This window comes from Budorcas taxicolor, chromosome 3 (assembly GCF_023091745.1).
Source record: "Budorcas taxicolor isolate Tak-1 chromosome 3, Takin1.1, whole genome shotgun sequence".
NCBI lineage: Eukaryota > Metazoa > Chordata > Mammalia > Artiodactyla > Bovidae > Budorcas > Budorcas taxicolor.
Window position 1 is genome coordinate 54,809,659 of NC_068912.1, and position 22,246 is coordinate 54,831,904.

The following is a 22,246-nucleotide window of genomic DNA, read 5'->3' on the forward strand; positions in this document are numbered from 1 at the left end:
AGGGGGATAAATGGAAGAACTGGACATATACACTCTGCTGCTGCTGCTGCTGCTGCTGCTGCTGCTAAGTCATTTCAGTCGTGTCCGACTCTGTGCAACCCCATAGATGGCAGCCCACTAGGCTCCTCTGTCCCATAAAATAGATAACTAATGAGGACCTACTGTGTAGCACAGGGAACTCTTCTCAGTACATTGTCATGACCTGTGTGGGAAAAGAGTCTAAAGAAGAGTGGATATATGTATGTGTATAACTGATTCACTTTCCTATACTGCAGAAACTAACACAACATTGTAGATCAGCTATTTGTTGTTGCTGTTCAGTCGCTAGGTTGTGTCCAACTCTTTGCTACCCCATGGACTACAGCACATCAGGCCTCCCTGTCCCTCACTATCTATGCCTCAATAAATTAAAAAAAGAATAAATGAATAGTATGCTGCTGCTGCTGCTGCTAAGTCGCTTCAGTTGTGTCCGACTCTGTGCGACCCCGCAGACGGCAGCACACTAGGCTCCCCCATCCCTGGGGTTCTCCAGGCAAGAACACGAGTGGGTTGCCATTTCCTTCTCCAGTGCAGGAGAGTGAAAAGTGGAAGTGAAACTGCTCATCGCGTCCGACTCTTAGACAGTGTTAATCACAGTTTGTCAGTACCCTCCTGTTTTTACTTCTACTGTTGTAATCACTACTCTCCAGGTTAACTTTGAGTATGCTACTCTTATGTAATTGTCACTTGGAGTTTTCACATAATTTGCAATTAGACTCTGTTTTAAGTTGTCATTTCTGTAGAGTCAAATCTGAATTAAACACACATACATACATATGACTTAAAGTAATAATTTAACTTCATCTGTAAAATGAGAATTGTATCTCACAGAATTATAGGACAAATGAATGAGAGAATCATGTAACATGATTAACAGATAGTAATAAATGGTATAATAATTTTATTAGCATTATTATATGGAGATTTTACATTTTTAAGTCACAGGAGAAAATTGAAATAAAATCAATAAGGAAAGCCATATTAAGTCATTTAAAAAAATAAAAGTGAAACTTTCTTTAGTGTCAAGGTTTTTACACTATTAATTTGAAGAAACCCAGTATTATTTAGTGAATAAAAGAAAGAAGATAACTGCCTTGACTTATTTTGAGCAATAAAGTATGTGTGTGTTAGTTGCTTAGTCGTATCTGACTCTTTGTGACCCCATGGACTGTAGCCCACCAGGCTCCTCTGTCCATGGAATTCTCCAGGCAAGAATGAACACTAGAGTGAGTTGTCAGTCCTTTCTCCAGAGGATCTTCCCCAGCTAGGGATCAAACCTGGATCTCCTGCATTGCAGTCACATTCTTTATGAATTGAGCTACGAGGGTAGCCACAATAAAGGATAAAATAATTGATTACAGTGACCATCAGTGTTTGTTGCTTTGGGACATTCAAAAAGATCTTGAGTACAAGTCAGTACAGTTGAAACAATATGAAATGTAGGTTGCTGAATCCCAATGCCAGAGAAATATCTTGTCCAGACCTTAAAGCAAGATTAGAACAAGAGATAAATATAGGAATGTGTATTTGAAGTTTTTCACCAAATTTTTAAGAAATTAAGCATAATATTTGGAAGAGGGAAACAATAAATACATCACTTGGGAGAACTATATAGACATTTTCCCTTCATAAATAGTGAATTATATTAATTTACTCATTCTACAAACATGCTTTTCAGTACTTACAGTCTAGATACTGACCTAGGAGATGGGGATAGTGATAAATTGCAATATCCCTGTGGAGCTCACAATCTAATAATGAATTACTATTTGTTTTTTTTTTTGTTTGTTTTGTTTTTTTTTTTTTAATTTTAAAATCTTTAATTCTTACATGTGTTCCCAAACATGAACCCCCCTCCCACCTCCCTCCCCATAACATCTCTGTGGGTCATCCCCATGCACCAGCCCCAAGCATGCTGTATCCTGCGTCAGACATAGACTAGCGATTCAATTCTTACATGATAGTATACATGATAGAATGCCATTCTCCCATATCATCCCACCCTCTCCCTCTCCCTCTGAGTCCAAAAGTCCGTTATAGACAGCTGCGTCTTTTTTCCTGTCTTGCATACAGGGTCGTCATTGCCATCTTTCTAAATTCCATATATATGTGTTAGTATACTGTATTGGTGTTTTTCTTTCTGGCTTACTTCACTCTGTATAATCGGCTCCAGTTTCGTCCATCTCATCAGAACTGATTCAAATGAATTCTTTTTAACGGCTGAGTAATACTCCATTGTGTATATGTACCACAGCTTTCTTATCCATTCATCTGCTGATGGACATCTAGGTTGTTTCCATGTCCTGGCTATTATAATCAGTGCTGCGATGAACATTGGGGTACATGTGTCTCTTTCAATTCTGGTTTCCTCGGTGTATATGCCCAGCAGTGGGATTGCTGGGTCATAAGGGAGTTCTATTTGCAATTTTTTAAGGAATCTCCACACTGTTCTCCATAGTGGCTGTACTAGTTTGCATTCCCACCAACAGTGTAGGAGGGTTCCCTTTTCTCCACACCCTCTCCAGCATTTATTGCTTGCAGATTTTTGGATCGCAGCCATTCTGACTGGTGTGAAGTGGTACCTCATTGTGGTTTTGATTTGCATTTCTCTGATAATGAGTGATGTTGAGCATCTTTTCATGTGTTTGTTAGCCATCCGTATGTCTTCTTTGGAGAAATGTCTATTTAGTTCTTTGGCCCATTTTTTGATTGGGTCGTTTATTTTTCTGGAATTGAGCTGCATAAGTTGCTTGTATATTTTTGAGATTAGTTGTTTGTCGGTTGCTTCATTTGCTATTATTTTCTCCCATTCAGAAGGCTGTCTTTTCACCTTGCTGATATTTTCCTTTGTTGTGCAGAAGCTTTTAATTTTAATTAGATCCCATTTGTTTATTTTTGCTTTTATTTCCAGAATTCTGGGAGGTGGATCATAGAGGATCCTGCTGTGATTTATGTCTGAGAGTGTTTTGCCTATGTTCTCCTCTAGGAGTTTTATAGTTTCTGGTCTTACATTTAGATCTTTAATCCATTTTGAATTTATTTTTGTGTGTGGTGTTAGAGAGTGATCTAGTTTCATTCTTTTACAAGTGGTTGACCAGTTTTCCCAGCCCCACTTGTTAAAGAGATTGTCTTTACTCCATTGTATATTCTTGCCTCCTTTGTCAAAGATAAGGTGTCCATATGTGTGTGGATTTATCTCTGGGCTTTCTATTTTGTTCCATTGATCTATATGTCTGTCTTTGTGCCAGTACCATACTGTTTTGATGACTGTGGCTTTGTAGTAGAGCCTGAAGTCAGGCAAGTTGATTCCTCCAGTTCCATTCTTCTTTCTCAAGATTGCTTTGGCAATTCGAGGTTTTTTGTATTTCCATACGAATCTTGAAATTATTTGTTCTAGTTCTGTGAAAAATATGGCTGGTAGCTTGATAGGGATTGCATTGAATTTGTAAATTGCTTTGGGTAGTATACTCATTTTCACTATATTGATTCTTCCAATCCATGAGCATGGTATATTTCTCCATCTATTAGTGTCCTCTTTGATTTCTTTCATCAGTGTTTTATAGTTTTCTATATATAGGTCTTTAGTTTCTTTGGGTAGATATATTCCTAAGTATTTTATTCTTTTCGTTGCAATGGTGAATGGAATTGTTTCCTTAATTGCTTTTTCTACTTTCTCATTATTGGTGTATAGGAATGCAAGGGATTTCTGTGTGTTGATTTTATATCCTGCAACTTTACTATATTCATTGATGAGCTCTAGTAATTTTCTGGTGGAGTCTTTCGGGTTTTCCATGTAGAGGATCATGTCATCTGCAAACAGTGAGAGTTTTACTTCTTCTTTTCCAATTGGGATTCCTTTTATTTCTTTTTCTGCTCTGATTGCTGTGGCCAAAACTTCCAGAACTATGTTGAATAGTAGCGGTGAAAGTGGACACCCTTGTCTTGTTCCTGACTTTAGGGGAAATGCTTTCAATTTTTCACCATTGAGGATAATGTTTGCTGTGGGTTTGTCATATATAGCTTTTATTATGTTGAGGTATGTTCCTTCTATTCCTGCTTTCTGGAGAGTTTTTATCATAAATGGATGTTGAATTTTGTCAAAGGCCTTCTCTGCATCTATTGAGATAATCATATGGTTTTTATTTTTCAATTTGTTAATGTGGTGAATTACATTGATTGATTTGCGGATATTGAAGAATCCTTGCATCCCTGGGATAAAGCCCACTTGGTCATGGTGTATGATCTTTTTCATGTGTTGTTGGATTCTGATTGCTAGAATTTTGTTGAGGATTTTTGCATCTATGTTCATCAGTGATATTGGCCTGTAGTTTTCTTTTTTTGTGACATCTTTGTCAGGTTTTGGTATTAGAGTGATGGTGGCCTCATAGAATGAGTTTGGAAGTTTACCTTCCTCTGCAATTTTCTGGAAGAGTTTGAGTAGGATAGGTGTTAGCTCTTCTCGAAATTTTTGGTAGAATTCAGCTGTGAAGCCGTCTGGACCTGGGCTTTTGTTTCCTGGAAGATTTCTGATTACAGTTTCAATTTCCGTGCTTGTGATGGGTCTGTTAAGATTTTCTATTTCTTCATGGTTCAGTTTTGGAAAATTGTACTTTTCTAAGAATTTGTCCATTTCTTCCACGTTGTCCATTTTATTGGCATACAACTGCTGATAGTAGTCTCTTATGATCCTTTGTATTTCTGTGTTGTCTGTTGTGATCTCTCCATTTTCATTTCTAATTTTATTGATTTGATTTTTCTCTCTTTGCTTCTTGATGAGTCTGGCTAATGGTTTGTCAATTTTATTTATCCTTTCAAAGAACCAGCTTTTGGCTTTGTTGATTTTTGCTATGGTCTCTTTTGTTTCTTTTGCATTTATTTCTGCCCTAATTTTTAAGATTTCTTTCCTTCTACTAACTCTGGGGTTCTCCAATTCTTCCTTTTCTAGTTGCTTTAGTTGTAGAGTTAGGTTATTTATTTGACTTTTTTCTTGTTTCTTGAGGTATGCCTGTATTGCTATGAACTTTCCTCTTAGCACTGCTTTTATAGTGTCCCACAGGTTTTGGGTTGTTGTGTTTTCATTTTCATTAGTTTCTATGCATATTTTGATTTCTTTTTTGATTTCTTCTATGATTTGTTGGTTATTCAGAAGTGTGTTGTTCAACCTCCATATGTTGGAATTTTTAGTAGTTTTTCTCCTGTTTTTGAAGACAATGGTCTGCTTTTCTGGATGCCTGATAACCTCTGCCAGCCTACAGAAGTTGTTTTGTGGAGTTTGCTCGGAGTTGAAATGCTCTTTTGAGGAATTTGTGAGGGAGAAAGTGGTCTTCCCGTCCTATTCCTCCGCCATCTTTATCCCGTCCCCTGAATTACTATTTGGAAATAAAATTCTTACAGATGAATACCTTGAAAATTGAGGTTATTTCCTTGATAATGATCATAGAGGCATATATTATTTCTAAATAGAAAGGTAACACTCCTCTTTGTCCTGCCTCTTCCTCCAGTGCTAAAAGCTGTATACACAAACATGATCGACCAGATGTATATGTGAGTAGTGCCTTAGAGCATCATATCTGTAAAGCTTCTCTGGGAATTCCTTACTTTCCACTATACCATGCAGTATGAATCCAGCATGAGGAAATTTTGAATCCTAGTAGACAAATGAAATACACTTTGCCTCAGATATAATACATAGCCCGTCCAATTTTTATTATTGTTTTAGATGTAGACCTCTTCGATATGAAGGACAGCAAGGAACCTTATGACTATAAATTCGTGAAATGGATGATTAAAAATAAGGTAATGTTTACTGGCTTTCGCAATATTGTGCTGTATATTATAGTCAATTTATGAAGGAAGCCTGTTGACATGCTTTGAAAAATATGAGCTGTAGTTTTATTCCCTGATATTCTACTCACAGTTATTTGGAAGATTTTATTTATTTATTTTTATTTTTTGGCCGCACCATGCAGTTTACAGGATCTTAGTTCTATGACCAAGAATTGAACCTAGGCCCTAGGTAGTGAAAGCAGAGAATCCTAACCATTGGTTCACCAGAGAATTCTCTGGAGGATTTTAAAAATACATTTCTTTCGCAAATTATTGTGGATATTTGGAAGTATCTATTTGTTTTTAATTTTTGTGCTCTAAAAATTAATATTTAAAGTATAAGTAGTTTTCATATTTTTCTTTTTGTTTTCAGAAACTGTCAGCCATCCCAGTTTCAGCATTCTGTAATGCAGAAACCAAATCACAGTTTGAGAAATTTGTGCGATTTTGCTTCATTAAAGTAAGTTCCCTGTTCTACACATTTATAATGTCCTTCCTTCTGGTTTATAAAGCACCGTTATTTTTCTCTTGCTAGGCATGATGTGCTCATATGCAGTTTTTAAGTTTTGGCTTGCTACCATAAAATAATCAAAACAAAACTCAGCACTTTTTGAAGCTGAGTTTATTGGATTACAACATAATTAGACTCCTTACCTGTAACATTAAAATATCCAGACACATTTGAAGACACAAGAAAATACAACCTTTAATGAAAAAGAAAAAAATGTGACTTCTATACAGTCAATAGAAACAGATCTTAAGGGAAGGACTTTAAAGCAGATATTATAAATGTGTTCAGGAAAATATGGTCATAATGGGCAACTAGATTAAAGCAATTAAAAAGAGAACCAAATGGAACTTAAAGAATTTTAAAATGTAATACTTGGTATGAAAAATATATAGTCTTAACATACAGAAGATTGAGGATGTGAGGGGGAAAAAAGTGTCCACCTTAATACAGATCCATAGAAATCATCCAGTCTGAAAAAAAGAGGGAAAAATTATTTTTGAAAAATAAACAGAGCCTCAGAGTTAATGTCAAGTAATAATATACATGTAACTGGACTATTAAAAAAAAAAGAGAATGTGGCAGAAAAAATATTTTAAAAAAGGACTAAATTTCCCTATATTTGATGAATAGCAGTTTAGAGATCTAAAAATTCAGTGAACCACACAGGATACAAATAAATTCACAACTTGACACATCATAATTAAACTGCTGAAAGCTATAGATAATGATAAGATCTTGAAAGCAGCCAGAGAAAAACTACACTTCACATGCATGGGAACAAAGATACCAATGTTGACTAATTTCTTATCAGAAACAGTAGAGACCAGATTACAATGAAGTGGCACCTTTAAAGTGTTGACATAAAAAAATATGTCAGCCAGAATTCTATATTCAGAAAGATATCCTTTTACACTGAAAACAAAATATACATCCCTGATAAATGAAAGCTAAGAGAATTTAGCACCATCAGATCTGTGCTAAAAAAATAATCTGAATGTATTGTTGCTATTTTTAAGATGTTATCACTACTAAAAACAGTCTTAACAAAATTAAGGCACTCTATACCAACACACTCATCTAGAAGTCTGGTCAGAATGATGTAAACACTGTTTTCAACTTTTAGAGACACCATATAGACAAACTATGGGAGACTTATTTAGAACAGAATATAAATTTTAACAATCTAACAATGTCAACATTTAATTATCTGAAATGTAAAAGAAAGGGTAAGGCCATTAATACTTGCATCTTATAGTAGATTTATAGAGGAATAAATATATATTATTTGAAGTTATAAGCAGAACTAATAGAATAAAAAAGTAACATAAGACTTCCAGTTTTAGAAATGGTCAGAAGGCCTTCTCCCGTTCTCTTCTTGGAAATTATCTTTTAAAAAGAACAGCTAGGGAAATGGAAAACAAATTCCAAATCCCCCAGGAAATGAGGAAGAGTTGCCAACTATAGTGAAGGAAATGGTAGAGGGAAGACATGGAGAAAGGCTCCTGCTTCTACAGCCTAATAGGCAGAGCCAATAGGTAGCCTGCTCATTATCCAGAACAGTAGGAACAGTGAGTGCACCGTGAGTGGAAACTTCTCCAGACCCATTTGGCAGCACGGACAAGGCAGAGTAGAAACATATGGTCATGTCATCTAGTACCTGTGCGAACAAAGTGGAAAGGGCTATAGATTTACTCTTTGCTCTCATTTTTGCTAAAGCTATGTTGAGGCAAGGTGGACACATTAAATTGGAGGGAAACAGTTAAATTAGTTAAAAAGAAATAAAGTCTAAAAGAGTTCCCCTTCACTGAACTCACTCCATCAATCATGTTTAACTTGACTGTGAGCCAAAGATAATTTCTACTCCCTTCTAGTTCTTTCCTGTCTCCTCCTTTATACAGATCTACAAATACATGTACAAATCATAGAGCCAGCAAGTAGCTTAGTCATTACCCAGAACAATAGGAACCGTAATTGTGCTGGCTATGGGAGCTCACAAAAAGAATTCACCCAAAAATGAGCAATAAAAAGGAACCAGCTATGAATCTGCAAAGATGCTATTAAGGAGAAGGAGAAAGATACAATGAAAAATAAGTATCAGAGAATATTCAGCAACAACAAAAACCAAAAACCAAGAAAGAACTGTTGCCACAGAGCAAGAAAAAAGTGTTACATTTCAAATTCAAAACATTTAAAACAAGAGTTAACAGCAGAAGTTTTTTAAAATTCAGGGAAGCTAGAGTAAGATAATGTAAGAAGATGAAATGGTAGCTGTCAGAGATCAGATAAGAAATTGAAGGGGAAAAAAAATTGGTAACTGTAGTGACATTGGAAGCAGCGTAGAGAACACTAAATTCTTCTGTAAGCACACTGAGGATTGAGAAAAGTGGGTGAAAAGAAGTGAAGGGAACAAAGAATTTCTATTTTTTGTTTTTTTGGCTATACCGTACAGCTTGTAGGATCTTAGTTCCCTGACCAGGAATTGAACTTGGGCCCTCAGCAGTGAGAGCACGGAGTCCTAAGGACTGGGCTGCCAGGGAATTCCCAGGAACGAAGAGTTTTTAAATGTTAGAAAAAGTATAAATGTGGAAGACAAATGATACACCTAGAGTTCCTGGAGGAGTTGGGGGTAGGGGTGAGGGGGGCAGAGCAAATAGAATTGGGAAAGAATTTTATAGCTTTGAGAATCCTTTCCATTTCAAACAAGGAAGGAAATGGCTTGCCTCAGGAATGTCACAGAATGTCACAGAAAAATGCTGAGATGTACCTTGTGTATTATATTGGTCTTTATAAATGATCCTTTGGTACCTACACAAGGTGATCGAGGCCTTCATGAGACAGGAGAGGAGGAAGATCAGTGTAGACTCACCTCCTTTGCATCAGCATTCACTATTAGAAGACAGTGGAGCAACATCAAGCCCCTAGGGAAAGCTGACACACCTAACCCAACTGCTTGGAAAAGCAAAAAATAAAAGGATGGCAAAACATGCTGAGAAAGTGGAAGCTGAAAGAAACCAGGTCAAATTTTAGGACTAAACAAACCAAAGGCAGCACTTTACGGTGGTTATTAGTAAAATCCTCAGTAGCTGTCAAATATATAAAAGGATACATCTCAATAATAAGAGAAATGAAAAATAAAACTGCCATGAAATGTTATATTATCTGTTAGATTGGAAATAACCAAAACAACTGGAAAGTTTCTTAAGATACTCTCATGCATTGATTGAGAGTACAAGTGTAAAATCTCTATAGTGGTTAGTTTGAAAATTATCTAAACGTAGATGCACATGTCTTTGGCCCACCAGTTCTGCTTGTACGATTTTTCCCTGTGGATTTACTTGCATATTGAAGATCTGTATTCAAGGATTTTCAGTGAAGCATTGTTTGTGATATCAAAGAGTTATAATAGACAACCACAATACTCACCAGTGCAGACTGCTTAAATAAATTATGGTACATTCACATACCTAAACAAGTGAAGCAGCTCTGTGGAGTGCTAAAAAACAAGTGAAAAGCAAGGAGCAAACTAGTTTGTGAGGAATGATATCATTTACATAAAAAGGAAAAGAGAGGAAGCTTTTAAATGCCTCAACTGTCTCTCTGGAAGGATACACAATAAAATCCACTGTTGCTTCTGTGGAGGAAAACTGAATGGCTGAGAGAGATGGGTGGGAGGCTGGATTACCTAAAGAAATATATGTTTAAATAGTCTCGGTAAATAAGTTTTGAAACCTGTTTTTCCAAACAATTGTAGAGCAAGTGCCTAACTTAATTGTTGATGCCTCTGTTACCGCCAAATACCTTATTGTATATTCTCCATTATACAACATTCTTCTACAATATAATCATCAACATCATGAACTTAAGAGTGCTATATTATTCTGTCTGATCCTAAGATCTAATTCAGGTTTCACTGATTGTCCCAATAATGTCCTTTCTTATAAGGAAATAAATAAATAAATCCAGGCCACAGTCAATCAGCCAGTCATCAGTCAGTCAGTCCAAGCCAGAATCGTGCATTGCATTAAGTTGTCATGTCTTCTTCAAGCTGGGAAGTTTCCTCAGATTTCCTTGATTTTCATAATGTTAATACTTTTGAAAATTGTTGACCAATTATTTTGGAGAAAGTCCCTTAACATTTGTTTGACATTTACTCATGGATAGATTCAGGTTGTGCACTTTTGGTAGAAACCAAAGAAGTGATATTTTGTTCATTGTTTTGCATCCTATCAGATAGCACATGATTTTAGTTTTATCTACAACTGGTGATGTTAAGTTTAATCATTTTATTGAGGTGGTGTCTGCCAGGCTTCTCTACTGTAAAGTTTCACTTTTTCCTTGATGAATAATGAATGTTTTGTGGTGAAGTACTTTGAAACCATGAAAATATTCCATATCACATCAAATAATTTATTCATTTAACTATTCATATATGTAAGGACTCATAGATTCTTGTTTTATTCAGTGGGTTAAAATTTACTATTATTACTTATTTCGATGCTCAAATCTTCCAAAATTTGGCCATTAAGAGCCCCGTTAAGCTGGCCTCTGTTTTCTTTGACACATCTCCCATCATTGTTTGAGCATTTTCTTACTTTCTGGCATTTCAAGATGCAGTAGGTTCACTTTGTCATTGTCCAGCTCAACCTTAAATCCCCTTTTACTGGAGAATGGTATTAAGAAACCAAGATCTGGGCATGACGAGTGCTCATTGGGGTAGCAGTATTCCCAGGCCCTCCCAGAAGACAGAGATAGGGAACATGTCAGTGTATGTCCATACTTTCTATGTCTGTATCTATCCTACTTATTCCTATGTCTATCTAAATACATTGAAACCACCTCCAAGTTTATTCTAGCTTTCTCCCTGTACATGTGAGTCACAACCTTCCTTGACAGTATTGACAGTAAAAACACTTTGCTCATCATTTACCCACTTCTTTAATCAGTACCTCTGCGCGTGGCCATCTCTTGTTAGTGCTACTGCCCTTCCACCCACCACCCCAACAGACACCCTGCACCCTACTCAGGCTTTGACATTTTTACCAGTCTGCCGCCCCTCTTCCCTGTATGGTCACCATCCTCACCTCACCTGAGCTTCAGCACCATGTGCTGACCTGCTTCCATCACCTTCCTGCAGAGATACCCTCCTCTGAGTCTCCAGCACCACACACAAAGCCACCACTGTCACCCACTGCATAGAAGCGCTCGTCTTCCCTTGCAGGCTCTGACACTCCATACCTGTCTGCACTGGCAGATGCCTGCCTCATCCCCTCCAGGCTCCATGCTGCCTGCAAGCACCCTGCCATACAGATGCCTTGCTTACTTAGCCCCTCGATTCGGACGCCCTGATCCAGGTCAGTGCCACTAGTGCCATCGCCACCACCTCATGCCACCCATGTTGGAAGGTCTTCTTACTTCACTCTGGCTGTAGCATCCTGCACCGGGCTGCTGAGGCTCTCCCACCCCCATACATGATCTGTTTCCCTCCTGATGGCTTTGGAGTAAGTCACTCTGTAGAGATGGACGAGAAAGGAAAAGAGTAGAGAAAGCAAGAGGAAGTTTGTCCATCAATTTAATTTTATACCATATGTACATATTACCTATTCAAAAAATAAATTATATCTTTACAGTTGGCCCTCTAACTGTGGTGTTAGGAGCTTATAACTGTGAGACTTCAAAAGGAGGGAGCAGAGTAGTGGCAAAAGAACCAATTTTTCCTCATTCAGAGCAGAGAATGGTAAACATTGTCTGAAGTTGATAAATTAAAAATCTAGGAGCATACATTATTTAGATTTTGATGCTAATCACTAGAACTAAAATCAAAATTGCCATAAGAAGTTGATTTAGAGGATGGTGGGAGTAGTAGGAAGGCATGAGAAGGGAAGAAACATGATTATTTTTCAGTGTAAACTCTTCTGTATTCTTTGACTTTTTTCTGTAATTGTATATTATTATTGTAGTCTCACTCTGCCTGGTATCCTCTTTGTTGGGAGCTAAGGGAGGGGTTTCCTTTTGTTGTCTACAAGGCTCTTTGAAAGAAGTCTGTGATTCTGCGCTCTTCCTACCCAAACGAACGAAACAGTAAATATGGCTCTCGTCAGTACATCCTTCAGGCTCTCCTGCATCCTTCAGGCTCTCCTGCATCAGTGTCATTTATAAGTCTGAGTCTTTGGCAGTGAACGCATCCACACTGACAGACATGGTTTTGGCTGGGATTAGGTTAAGCTGTTTCCAGACTGAGCTGTATATACAGATTGTTGATCATTTTCTTGGTAATGTTCCTTGGCCCCATATTAGTTAATTTGCAGAGTTCTTTTGGTGTCAGGATAGTAGTAATAAAGTGCTCTGAACTGGCAGCCAGCATCACAAAACAGTATAATGTAATGATTGCTGTTGACACTTCTATAGCTCCCCTAACATTGAATTCTTGTGAGGCTCATTCACTTTTCTAGCCTGACAGCAATGGGATAATAGCATTATAAATATTTGGCCTGTTTGATTTGCTGCTAGGCTCCTTAAAGAACTTGTGACTTGTATATTTGGCCACCAAGGCAAAGGATGATGCTGTAGATACCATTTCCCAGTTTCTGTGTTCCTGCTGAGGTTAAGTGGTTTAAAATGGGGTAGAGCTTCCAGTGACACCACTCAAGGTATCCCCCACCCCCATGCCATGTTCCTGGACTTTGTCTTAGCTGCAGAGGCCAAAGACCAGCTAAAGCCTGGCTCAAGTTATCACGGGTTGAGGATCACTCAGTTCCCAAAGCACCACATGACTCTTACAGATGGACTGACTTTGGTGTACTTTTTGTATTTAAATTTTTACTTCATCTTGAATTTATTTTGATTTGTAATGATGACTATTTCATTAATTTACAGAAAGACAGTACACTGGATGCTGCTGAAGAAATCATCAAGGCATGGAGTAGACCGAACTCTTGATACATGCAGAGTGTGTTGTTTCTATTAAATGACCTAATATAAAATTACTTGGTGCTGCCACTTGCTGGATATTGGGAAAAAAAAATCTTTCAGTACAAATAAAATTTAAAGGAGTATTTCCATTGGTAACCTCACCCCTAACAATATTCTGGGGATCTTTTTTTTTTTTTTTGCTGAACTGTATTAAAACAGCTTCTGTTTCCTCATAACAGTGGAATAAAAATAGCACCTGCTTTATTTATTTATATGACTTCCCTGGTGGCTCAGATGGTAAAGTGTCTGCCTACAATGTGGGAGACCTGGGTTCAATCCCTGGGTCGGGAAGATCCCCTGGAGAAGGAAATGACAACCCACTCCAGTACCCTTGCCTGGAAAATCCTGTTGATGGAGGAGCCTGGTAGGCTACAGTTCACGGGGATGCAAAGAGTCAGACACGACTGAGCGACTTCACTTTTGCTTTCACTTTATATGAAGTTTGTGAGTTGTTGTTTGTGAGAGTGAAATGGACTGATGTATGTAAAGCCTGCCAGACAATAAGGGCTCACCTACTATTGGCCAGTTTCACTTTTCTGCCATTGCGTAAAAACTCTTGGCCAATTACAGGTCCTTCAACTTCATATTTTTGCTTGGTCTCTACCCAGCTGTAGTTCCCTCCCCTCATTTACTAATGGTTTTGAACTTTGTTCATAGTTTAGCCTGTCGCTTACAAGTACTGCCATCATCTGGGGCAGCTTTAGGGTCCACATAGATTATTACCTAGACTTTTGGCACTCCCCTCTGGTGATATTTATTTCCACTTCACTCTCCACTTCAGCCACCCACTCCCTTGGGCATACTTTAAACCTGTCATCATTCCAGGCTGTTCCATCTTTGAGATAATAAATTAGTCATCTCACACTGTAACCACCTATTCCTGCAGTAAATATCACCACTCCCCCACTATTTCCCTCTCTCTTTCTCTCAGCTTCTTTCAAAATAGCACTTTAAACTATCATTTCAAATCCACTACTACTCAAAAATTGGTCCATGGCCCTCTTACATCAGAATCAACTAGGATCTTTGTTGAAAATGAATTTTGGTCTTCACCCTGACCTACTGAATAATTCAGAATCTGCCCCTTTCCAGGTGATTCTTACACCACTAAAGTTTGACAATCACTGCTGTAGGTCGTGGAACCTTTTAATTCCTCTCAGCCTCTTTATATCTTCACTCCCTTCCTTATCCAACTTAGATTTATTTATTTAATGCTATAAATTTTTTTATTAGGCAAAAATTAACTGGGCTTCCCTGGTGGCTCAGAGGTTAAAGCATCTGCCTGCAATGAGGGAGACCTGAATTTGATCCCTGGGTCGGGAAGATTCCCCTGGAGAAGGAAATGGCAACCCACTCCAGTATTCTTGCCTGGAGAATCCCCATGGGTGGAGGAACCTGGTGGGCTACAGTCCACAGGGTCGCAGAGGTGGACACGACTGAGCGATTTCACTTTCACTTTACTTTCATCTAATATATATATTATACATATTTTATATATATATGTATAAAAAAGTTTTTCTACTATACTTGATAAAGGCTTGAGGAAGAACAATAACAAAAAAAGAGAGATGGAGGAATTGGGAAACAAACTAAATGAAATGGGAACACTGAATATGAAATGGAAAAAGTGAAACAAACTAGATAAAAGTAAAAGATTATCATAGGGTCCAGTTCTTTTTAAACATGATTGCTCACTAGAAACATCTGGAGCTTTGGAGAAAAAACCCAATATCTGGGCATTTGTATTTTTCAAAAGTTCCCAAGGTAATTCTGATATGCATCTGAATTTTTAAAAGTGATTACAGGTTTTTCTACTAAATGACAGTTTTGGTGATATAGAGTTCTATTATTTTTCTGTGACCAATCATGATACAATGGTATTAAGTGAATAATAGTTATATAATCACAATAATAAAAGATGTTTGTCAGCTTTCACAATCAATAGCCAGACAAAAAGTAAAAGATAATGACAATTGCAAGCCATAATGGGAACATGATTAGCCTAACTGTAAAATAATTACATACAGTTTGGGGGATCAAACAGTGATGTGGTAAGTGGAAGCGCATATATAGCACATGCTTTCATCAGTGTCTTTTGCTTGGTACATTTAATCCATTTACTTTTAAGGTAATTACTGATGTGTTTGATCCTATTACCATTTTCTTAATTGTTTTGGGTTTATTTTCTGTAGGTCTTTTCCTTGTCTTGTTTCCTGCCTAGAGTTCCTTTAGAATTTGTTGTAAAGCTGGTTTGGTGGTGTTGAATTCTTTTAACTTTTGCTTGTCTGGAAAACTTTTGATTTCTCCATCAAATCAGAATGAGAGTCTTGCTGGGTAGAGTATTCTTGGTTATAGGTTCTTCTCTTTCATCACTTAAACATATCATGCCATTCTCTTCTGGCTTGTAGAGTTTCTGTTGAGAAATCAGCTGATAACCTGATAGAAGTTCCCTTGTATCTTACTTGTCATTTTTCTCTTGTTGCTTTTAATATTTTATCTTTGTCATAAACCTAATGAAATTCACTGTATGTTAAACTTATATGTGTTATTTGTGTGAAGAAAAGAAGTAAGGCAGGGTAGAGGGGAATGAGAGTATCAGGGAAGCAAATTAGAATTTTAAATAGTGTGGCCAGGTGAGTTTTGTGGAGGTGCCATAGGAACAGACTTAGAAGAGGAGAGGGAGAGAGCCTTGTGAAGATCGTAGGGAGGAACACTCCAGGAACAAGGAATAGCCAGTGCAAAGGGTCTACAACAGGAAGGTGTCTTACGTTTGATGAGTACCAAGTAACCAAGGGACAGAGTAGTAGGTATTAGGGCAGAGTAGCAGCATAGGACCTCAAGGACTAGAGGAAGGATAATGGTTTGATATCATCTCATCCATACTTTTTTTTTAGAATGTGTAAAATAATGTTTATTAGAGCATGGTTTCTAATTATTCCAAATTGATAACCACCACAAAGACATGAGACTGGATAAGAACACCAAATAGGTCAGTGTTAGAAACTAAAAGGGGCTGTGACTTAGCTCTGGACTTTTGAAAAGTGTGACTGCAAAGTGGAATAACTAGAAAAAGTTCTCGTTTGATGCTTCTACTTTCTCACATACAACACACACAAACACACACTCCTCACTTACCCTCAACCTGCTATAATCTAGATTGTACCCATTATTGTTCAAAATTTGCTAATGACCTCCATGTTCTTAGATTTAAAGGAACCTTCCCAGTTCCATCCAACTTTACCTCTTACTTCCCACGTTGCAGTAGTGGTAAAGAATCCGCCTGTCAATACAGGAGACACAAAAGATATGAGTTCCATTCCTGGGTCTAGAAGATCCCCTGGAGTAGAAATGGCAACCCCTTATGGTATTCTTGCCTGGAAAATTCCATAGACAGAGGAGCCTGGTGGGCTACAGTCCATGAGGTCGCAGAGAGTTGAACAAAACAGCATTTGCCACTCTGGCCTTCCTAAACCCGTTGTTTTTTTTTTTTTTGCTCCTGTGATGCTGCAAATTCGTGAATTACCTCCTCTCTGTTCCTTCTTCATCTCCTTCGCCTTTTCTTAGATATTGATATTCCGTCTTTCTCACTAAACTTCATTTACTCTGAATACACTGCTGCTGCTGCTGCTAAGTCGCTTCAGTCATGTCTGACTCTGTGCGATCTCATAGACAGCAGCCCACCAGGCTCCCCCATCCCCGGGATTCTCCGGGCAAGAACACTGGAGTGGGTTGCCATTTCCTTCTCCAATGCATGAGAGTAAAAAGTGAAAGTGAAGTTGTTCAGTCGTGTCTGACTCTTCGCGACCCCACGAACCACAGCCTACCAGGCTCCTCTGTCCATGGGATTTTCCAGGCAAGAGTGCTGGAGTGGGATGCCATTGCCTTCTCCACTGAATACACTAGTGACTCTTAAATCTGTAACAGCCTAGTCCTCTCTTTTGAATTTCAGACCCATATATTCAGTACCCCATTTGTCATCTCACACAGACATCTTATAGGCAAACTTTATCCAATCTGGATTGGATAAGCAATACCTAGTATTGTTTGGCAAACAGTATCCAATCTCCTTACCTCAGTGAATGGTGCCCCCAATCCACTAACTCAAGTCAGAAAGCCTATTGACACAAGTCATTTTTAACTTTTCTCTCCACATCCAAATCCTCTAACTAGCCTGAAAGTGAAAGTGAAGTTGCTCAGTCGTGTCCGACTCTTTGCTACCCATGGACTGTAGCCCACCAAGCTCCTCCGTCCATGGGATTCTCTAGGCAAGAATACTAAATATCCCTTAAATCTATCACTTTTCTGTGCTCCAATTGCCCCCATCCCTGCCCCCACCATCCATACCATTTCTCAACCAGATTACTGTTCAACTCTTAACAGTTCTCCCTGCCTTCTTGCTTACAATGTATCCCTGTAGCCCAAACAAGCTTTATAAAATGTAAATGTGATCATGTTACATATATCAGTTAAGAATATTCCTGTTTGCAAGTGACAGCCTAACCCATATGGGTTTAAATCAAATGAAAAAGAATTGCTGTCTCAATTGAGCATTTTAAGAGTAGTCTAGTTTTGTTAAAGCTTGATCCGAGACTATGTTTGAGCATCTCCTGTGGAGGTATGGGTCAGCAGTGGTCTGCCTCAGGGACAAGGGTTCTGGGTGTGGGTATGGCGTAAGTCCGTGGAGGAGGTCACCATTAACCCCACTACAGACTTGCCAGAACTTACATAGGACTGGGAAATAGACTCTTGGAGGGCACAAGAGAACCTTTTACACCAGGACCCAAGAGAAAGGAACAGTGACACCACAGAAAACGTGCCTGAGGGTGTGTGGGTGTCTCCGACGAAGGTGTGGGTGAGTGGTGGCCAGCTTCAGGGTTGGGGGCATGAACTGTAGCAGTACATGCATGGGATCTTCTGAGGGAGGTCACCATTGTCTTAATTACCTTCACCATAGATTAGTTCAATTCAGTTTAGTTCAGTCACTCAATCGTGTCCAACTCTTTGCGACCCCATGAATTGCAGCACACCAGGCCTCCCCGTCCATCACCAACTCCCGGAGTTCACTCAAACTCATGTCCATCGAGTCAGTGATGCCATCCAACCATCTCATCCTCTGTCATCCCCTTCTCCTGCCCCCCTTCCCTCCCAGCATCAAGGTATTTTCCAATGAGTCAACTCTTTGCATGAGGTGGCCAAAGTATTGGAGTTTCAGCTTTAACATCAGTCCTTCCAATGAATACCCAGGACTGATCTCCTTTACGATGGACTGGGTGGACTTCCTTGCAGCCCATGGGACTCTCAAGAGTCTTCTCCAACACCACAGTCCAAGAAGCATCAATTCTTTGGCGCTCAGCTTTCTTCATGGTACAACTCTCACATCCATACACGACCACAGGAAAAACCATAGGCTTGACTAGACGGACCTTAGTCGGCAAAGTAATGTCTCTGCTTTTTAATATGCTGTCTAATTTGGTCATAACTTTCCTTCCAAGGAGGAAGCATCTTTTACTTTCATGGCTGCAGTCACCATCTACAGGGATTTTGGAGCCCAGAAAAATAAAGTCAGCCACTGTATCCATTATTTCCCCATCTATTTGCCATGAAGTGATGGGACCGGATGCCATGATCTTCGTTTTCTGAATGTTGAGCTTTAAGCCATCATTTTCACTCTCCTCTTTCACTTTCATCAAGAGGCTTTTTAGTTCCTCTTCACTTTCTGCCATAAGGCTGGTGTCATCTGCATATCTGAGGTTGTTGATATTTTTCCCGGAAATCTTGATTCCAGCTTGTGCTTCCTCCAGCCCAGCATTTCTCATGATGTCCTCTGCATATAAGTTAAATAAGCAGGGTGACAATATACAGCCTTGACGCACTCCTTTTCCTATTTGGAACCAGTCTGTTGTTCCATGTCCAGTTCTAACTGTTGCTTCCTGACCTACATACAGGTTTCTCAAGAGGCAGGTCAGGTGGTATGGTATTCCCATCTCTTTCAGAATTTTCCACAGTTTATTGCAATCCACACAGTCAAAGGCTTTGGCATAGTCAATAAAGCAGAAATAGATGTTTTTCTGGAACTCTCTTCCTTTTTCGATGATCCAGTGGATGTTGGCAATTTAATCTCTGGTTCTTCTGCCTAGTCTAAAACCAGCTTGAACATCTGGAAGTTCACGGTTCATGTATTGTTTAAGACTGGCTTGGAGAATTTTGAGCATTACTTTGCTAGCGTGTGAGATGGGTGCAATTGTGCGGTAGTTTGAGCATTCTTTGGCATTGCCTTTCTTTGGGATTGGAATGAAAACTAACTTTTTCCAGTCTTATGGAAAACTGAGTATTCCAAATTTTCTGGCATATTGAGTGCAGCACTTTCAGATCATGAACTCCTTATTGCCAAATTCAGACTGAAATTGAAGAAAGTGGAGACCATTCAGGTATTACCTAAATGAAATCCCTTATGATTATACTGTGGAAGTGAGAAATAGATTTAAGGGACTAGATATGATAGACAGAGTGCCTGATGAACTATGGATGGAGGTTCGTGACATTGTACAGGAGACAGGAGTCAAGACCATCCCCAAGAAAAAGAAATTTTAAAAAGCAAAATGACTATCTAAGGAGCCCTTACAAATAGCTGTGAAAAGAAGGGAAGCAAAAAGCAAAGGAGAAAAGGAAAGACATACCAATTTGAATATAGAGTTCAGAGAATAGCAAGGAGAGATAAGAAAGCCTTCATCAGTGATCAGTGCAAAAACATAGAGGAAAACAACAGAATAGGAAAGACTGGAGATCTCTTGAAGAAAATTAGAGATACCAAAGGAACATTTCTTACAAAGATGGGCTCAATAAAGGACAAAAATGGTAGGGACCTAACAGAACCACAAGATATAAGAAGAGGTGGCAAGAATACACAGAAGAACTGTACAAAAAAGATCTTCCTGACCCAGATAATCACGATGGTGTGATCACTCACCTAGAGCCAGACATTCTGGAATGTGAAGTCAAGGGGGCCTTAGGAAGCATGACTATGAACAAAGCTAGTGGAGGTGATGGAATTCCAATTGACGTATTTGAAATCCCCAAGAAAGCGAAATGCAAAGAAGCAAAATGACTGTCTGAGGAGGCCTTACAAATAGCTGTGAAAAGAAGAGAAGCAAAAAACAAAGGAGAAAAGGAAAGATATACCTATTTGAATGCAGAATTCCAAAGAATAGCAAGGAGAGGTAAGAAAGCCTTCCACACTAATCAATGTGAAGAAATAGAGGAAAACAATAGAATGGGGAAGACTATAGATCTCTTCAAGAAAATTAGAGCTACCAAGGGAATGTTTCATGCAAAGATGGGCTCAGTGAAGGACACAAATGGTATAGACCTAACAGAATCAGATGATATTAAGGAAAGGTATGACCTTGGCAAGAATACACAGAAGAACTGTGCAAAAAAGGTCTTCACAACCCAGATAACCATGATGATGTGGTCACTCACCTAGAGCCAGACATCCTGGAATGTGAAGTCAAGTGGGCCTTAGGAAACATCACTATGAACAAAGCTAGTGGAGGTGATGGAATTCCAGTTGAGCTATTTCAAATCCTAAAAAAGGATGCTGTGAAAGTGCTGCACTCAGTATGCCAGCAAATTTGGAAAACTCTGCAGTGGCCATGGGACTGCAAAAGGTCAGTTTTCCTTTCAATCCCAAAGAAAGATATTGCCAGAGAATCTTCAAACTACCGCACAATTGCACTCATCTCACAAGCTAGCAAAGTGATGCTCAAAATTCTCCAAGCCAGTCTTAAACAATACATGAACCGTGAACTTCCAGGTGTTCAAGCTGGATATAGAAAAGGCAGAGGAACCAGAAATCAAATTGCCAACATCCGCTAGATCATTGAAAAAGCAAGAGAGTTCCAGAAAAACATCTATTTTTGCTTTATTGACTATGCCAAAGCCTTTGACTATGTGGATCGCAATAAACTGTGGAAAATTTTGAAAGAGATGGGAATACCATACCACCTGACCTGCCTCTTGAGAAACCTGTATGTAGGTCAGGAAGCAACAGTTAGAACTGAAGGAACAACAGACTGGTTCCAAATAGGAAAAGGAGTGCGTCAAGGCTGTATATTGTCACCCTGCTTATTTAACTTATATGCAGAGTACATCATGAGAAATGCTGGGCTGGAAGAAGCACAAGCTGGAATCAAGATTGCTGGGAGAAATATCAATAACCTCAGATATGCAGATGACACCACCCTTATGGCAGAAAGTGAAGAACTAAAGAGCCTTCTGATGAAAGTGAAAGAGGAGAATGAAAAAGTTGGCTTAAAGCTCAACATTCAGAAAACTAAGATCATGGCATCTGGTCCCATCACTTCATGGCAAATAGATGGGGAAACAATGAAAACAGTGCTGACCTTATTTTTTGGGCTCCAAAATCACTGCAGATGGTGACTGCAGCCATGAAATTAAAAGACGCTTGCTCCTTGGAAGGAAAGTTGTGACCAATCTAGACAGCATATTAAAAAGCAGAGACATTACTTGGCCAACAAAGGTCCGTCTAGTCGAGGCTATCATTTTTCCAGTGGTCGTGTATGGATTTGAGTGTTGGAATATAAAGAAAGCTGAGCACCAAAGAATTGATGTTTTTTGAACTGTAGTGTTGGAGAAGACTCTTGAGAGTCCCTTGGACAGGAAGGAGGTCCAACCAGTCCATCCTAAGGGAAATCAGTCCTGAGTGTTCATTGGAAACACATGTTGAAGCTGAAACTCCAATCCTTTGCCACCTGATGAGAAGAGCTGACTCATTAGAAAAGACGCTGATGCTGGGAAAGATTGAGGGCAGGAAGAGAAGAGGACGACAGAGGATGAGATGGTTGGATGGCATTACCAACTCATGGACGTGAGTTTGAGTAA

At 38.8% G+C, this 22,246-nt stretch overlaps 1 protein-coding gene across 4 annotated transcripts in view; it reads left to right on the top strand.

Annotated features, from left to right (window-relative positions):
* Positions 1 to 13,500, top strand: part of KYAT3 (kynurenine aminotransferase 3) — a 70,114-nt gene extending 56,614 nt beyond the window's left edge. For 3 of the 4 annotated variants that reach the window (XM_052637235.1, XM_052637236.1, XM_052637233.1), the window contains 4 exons: positions 5,759 to 5,835; positions 6,239 to 6,325; positions 11,595 to 11,727; positions 13,250 to 13,500. In XM_052637235.1, the coding sequence (XP_052493195.1) occupies positions 5,759 to 5,835; positions 6,239 to 6,325; positions 11,595 to 11,727; positions 13,250 to 13,275 (323 nt within the window). In that variant the 3' untranslated portion in view covers positions 13,276 to 13,500. The remainder of the gene's footprint in view (positions 1 to 5,758; positions 5,836 to 6,238; positions 6,326 to 11,594; positions 11,728 to 13,249) is intronic. The other variant, XM_052637234.1, reaches the window with a different exon arrangement.
* The last annotated feature ends 8,746 nt before the right edge of the window (positions 13,501 to 22,246 follow it).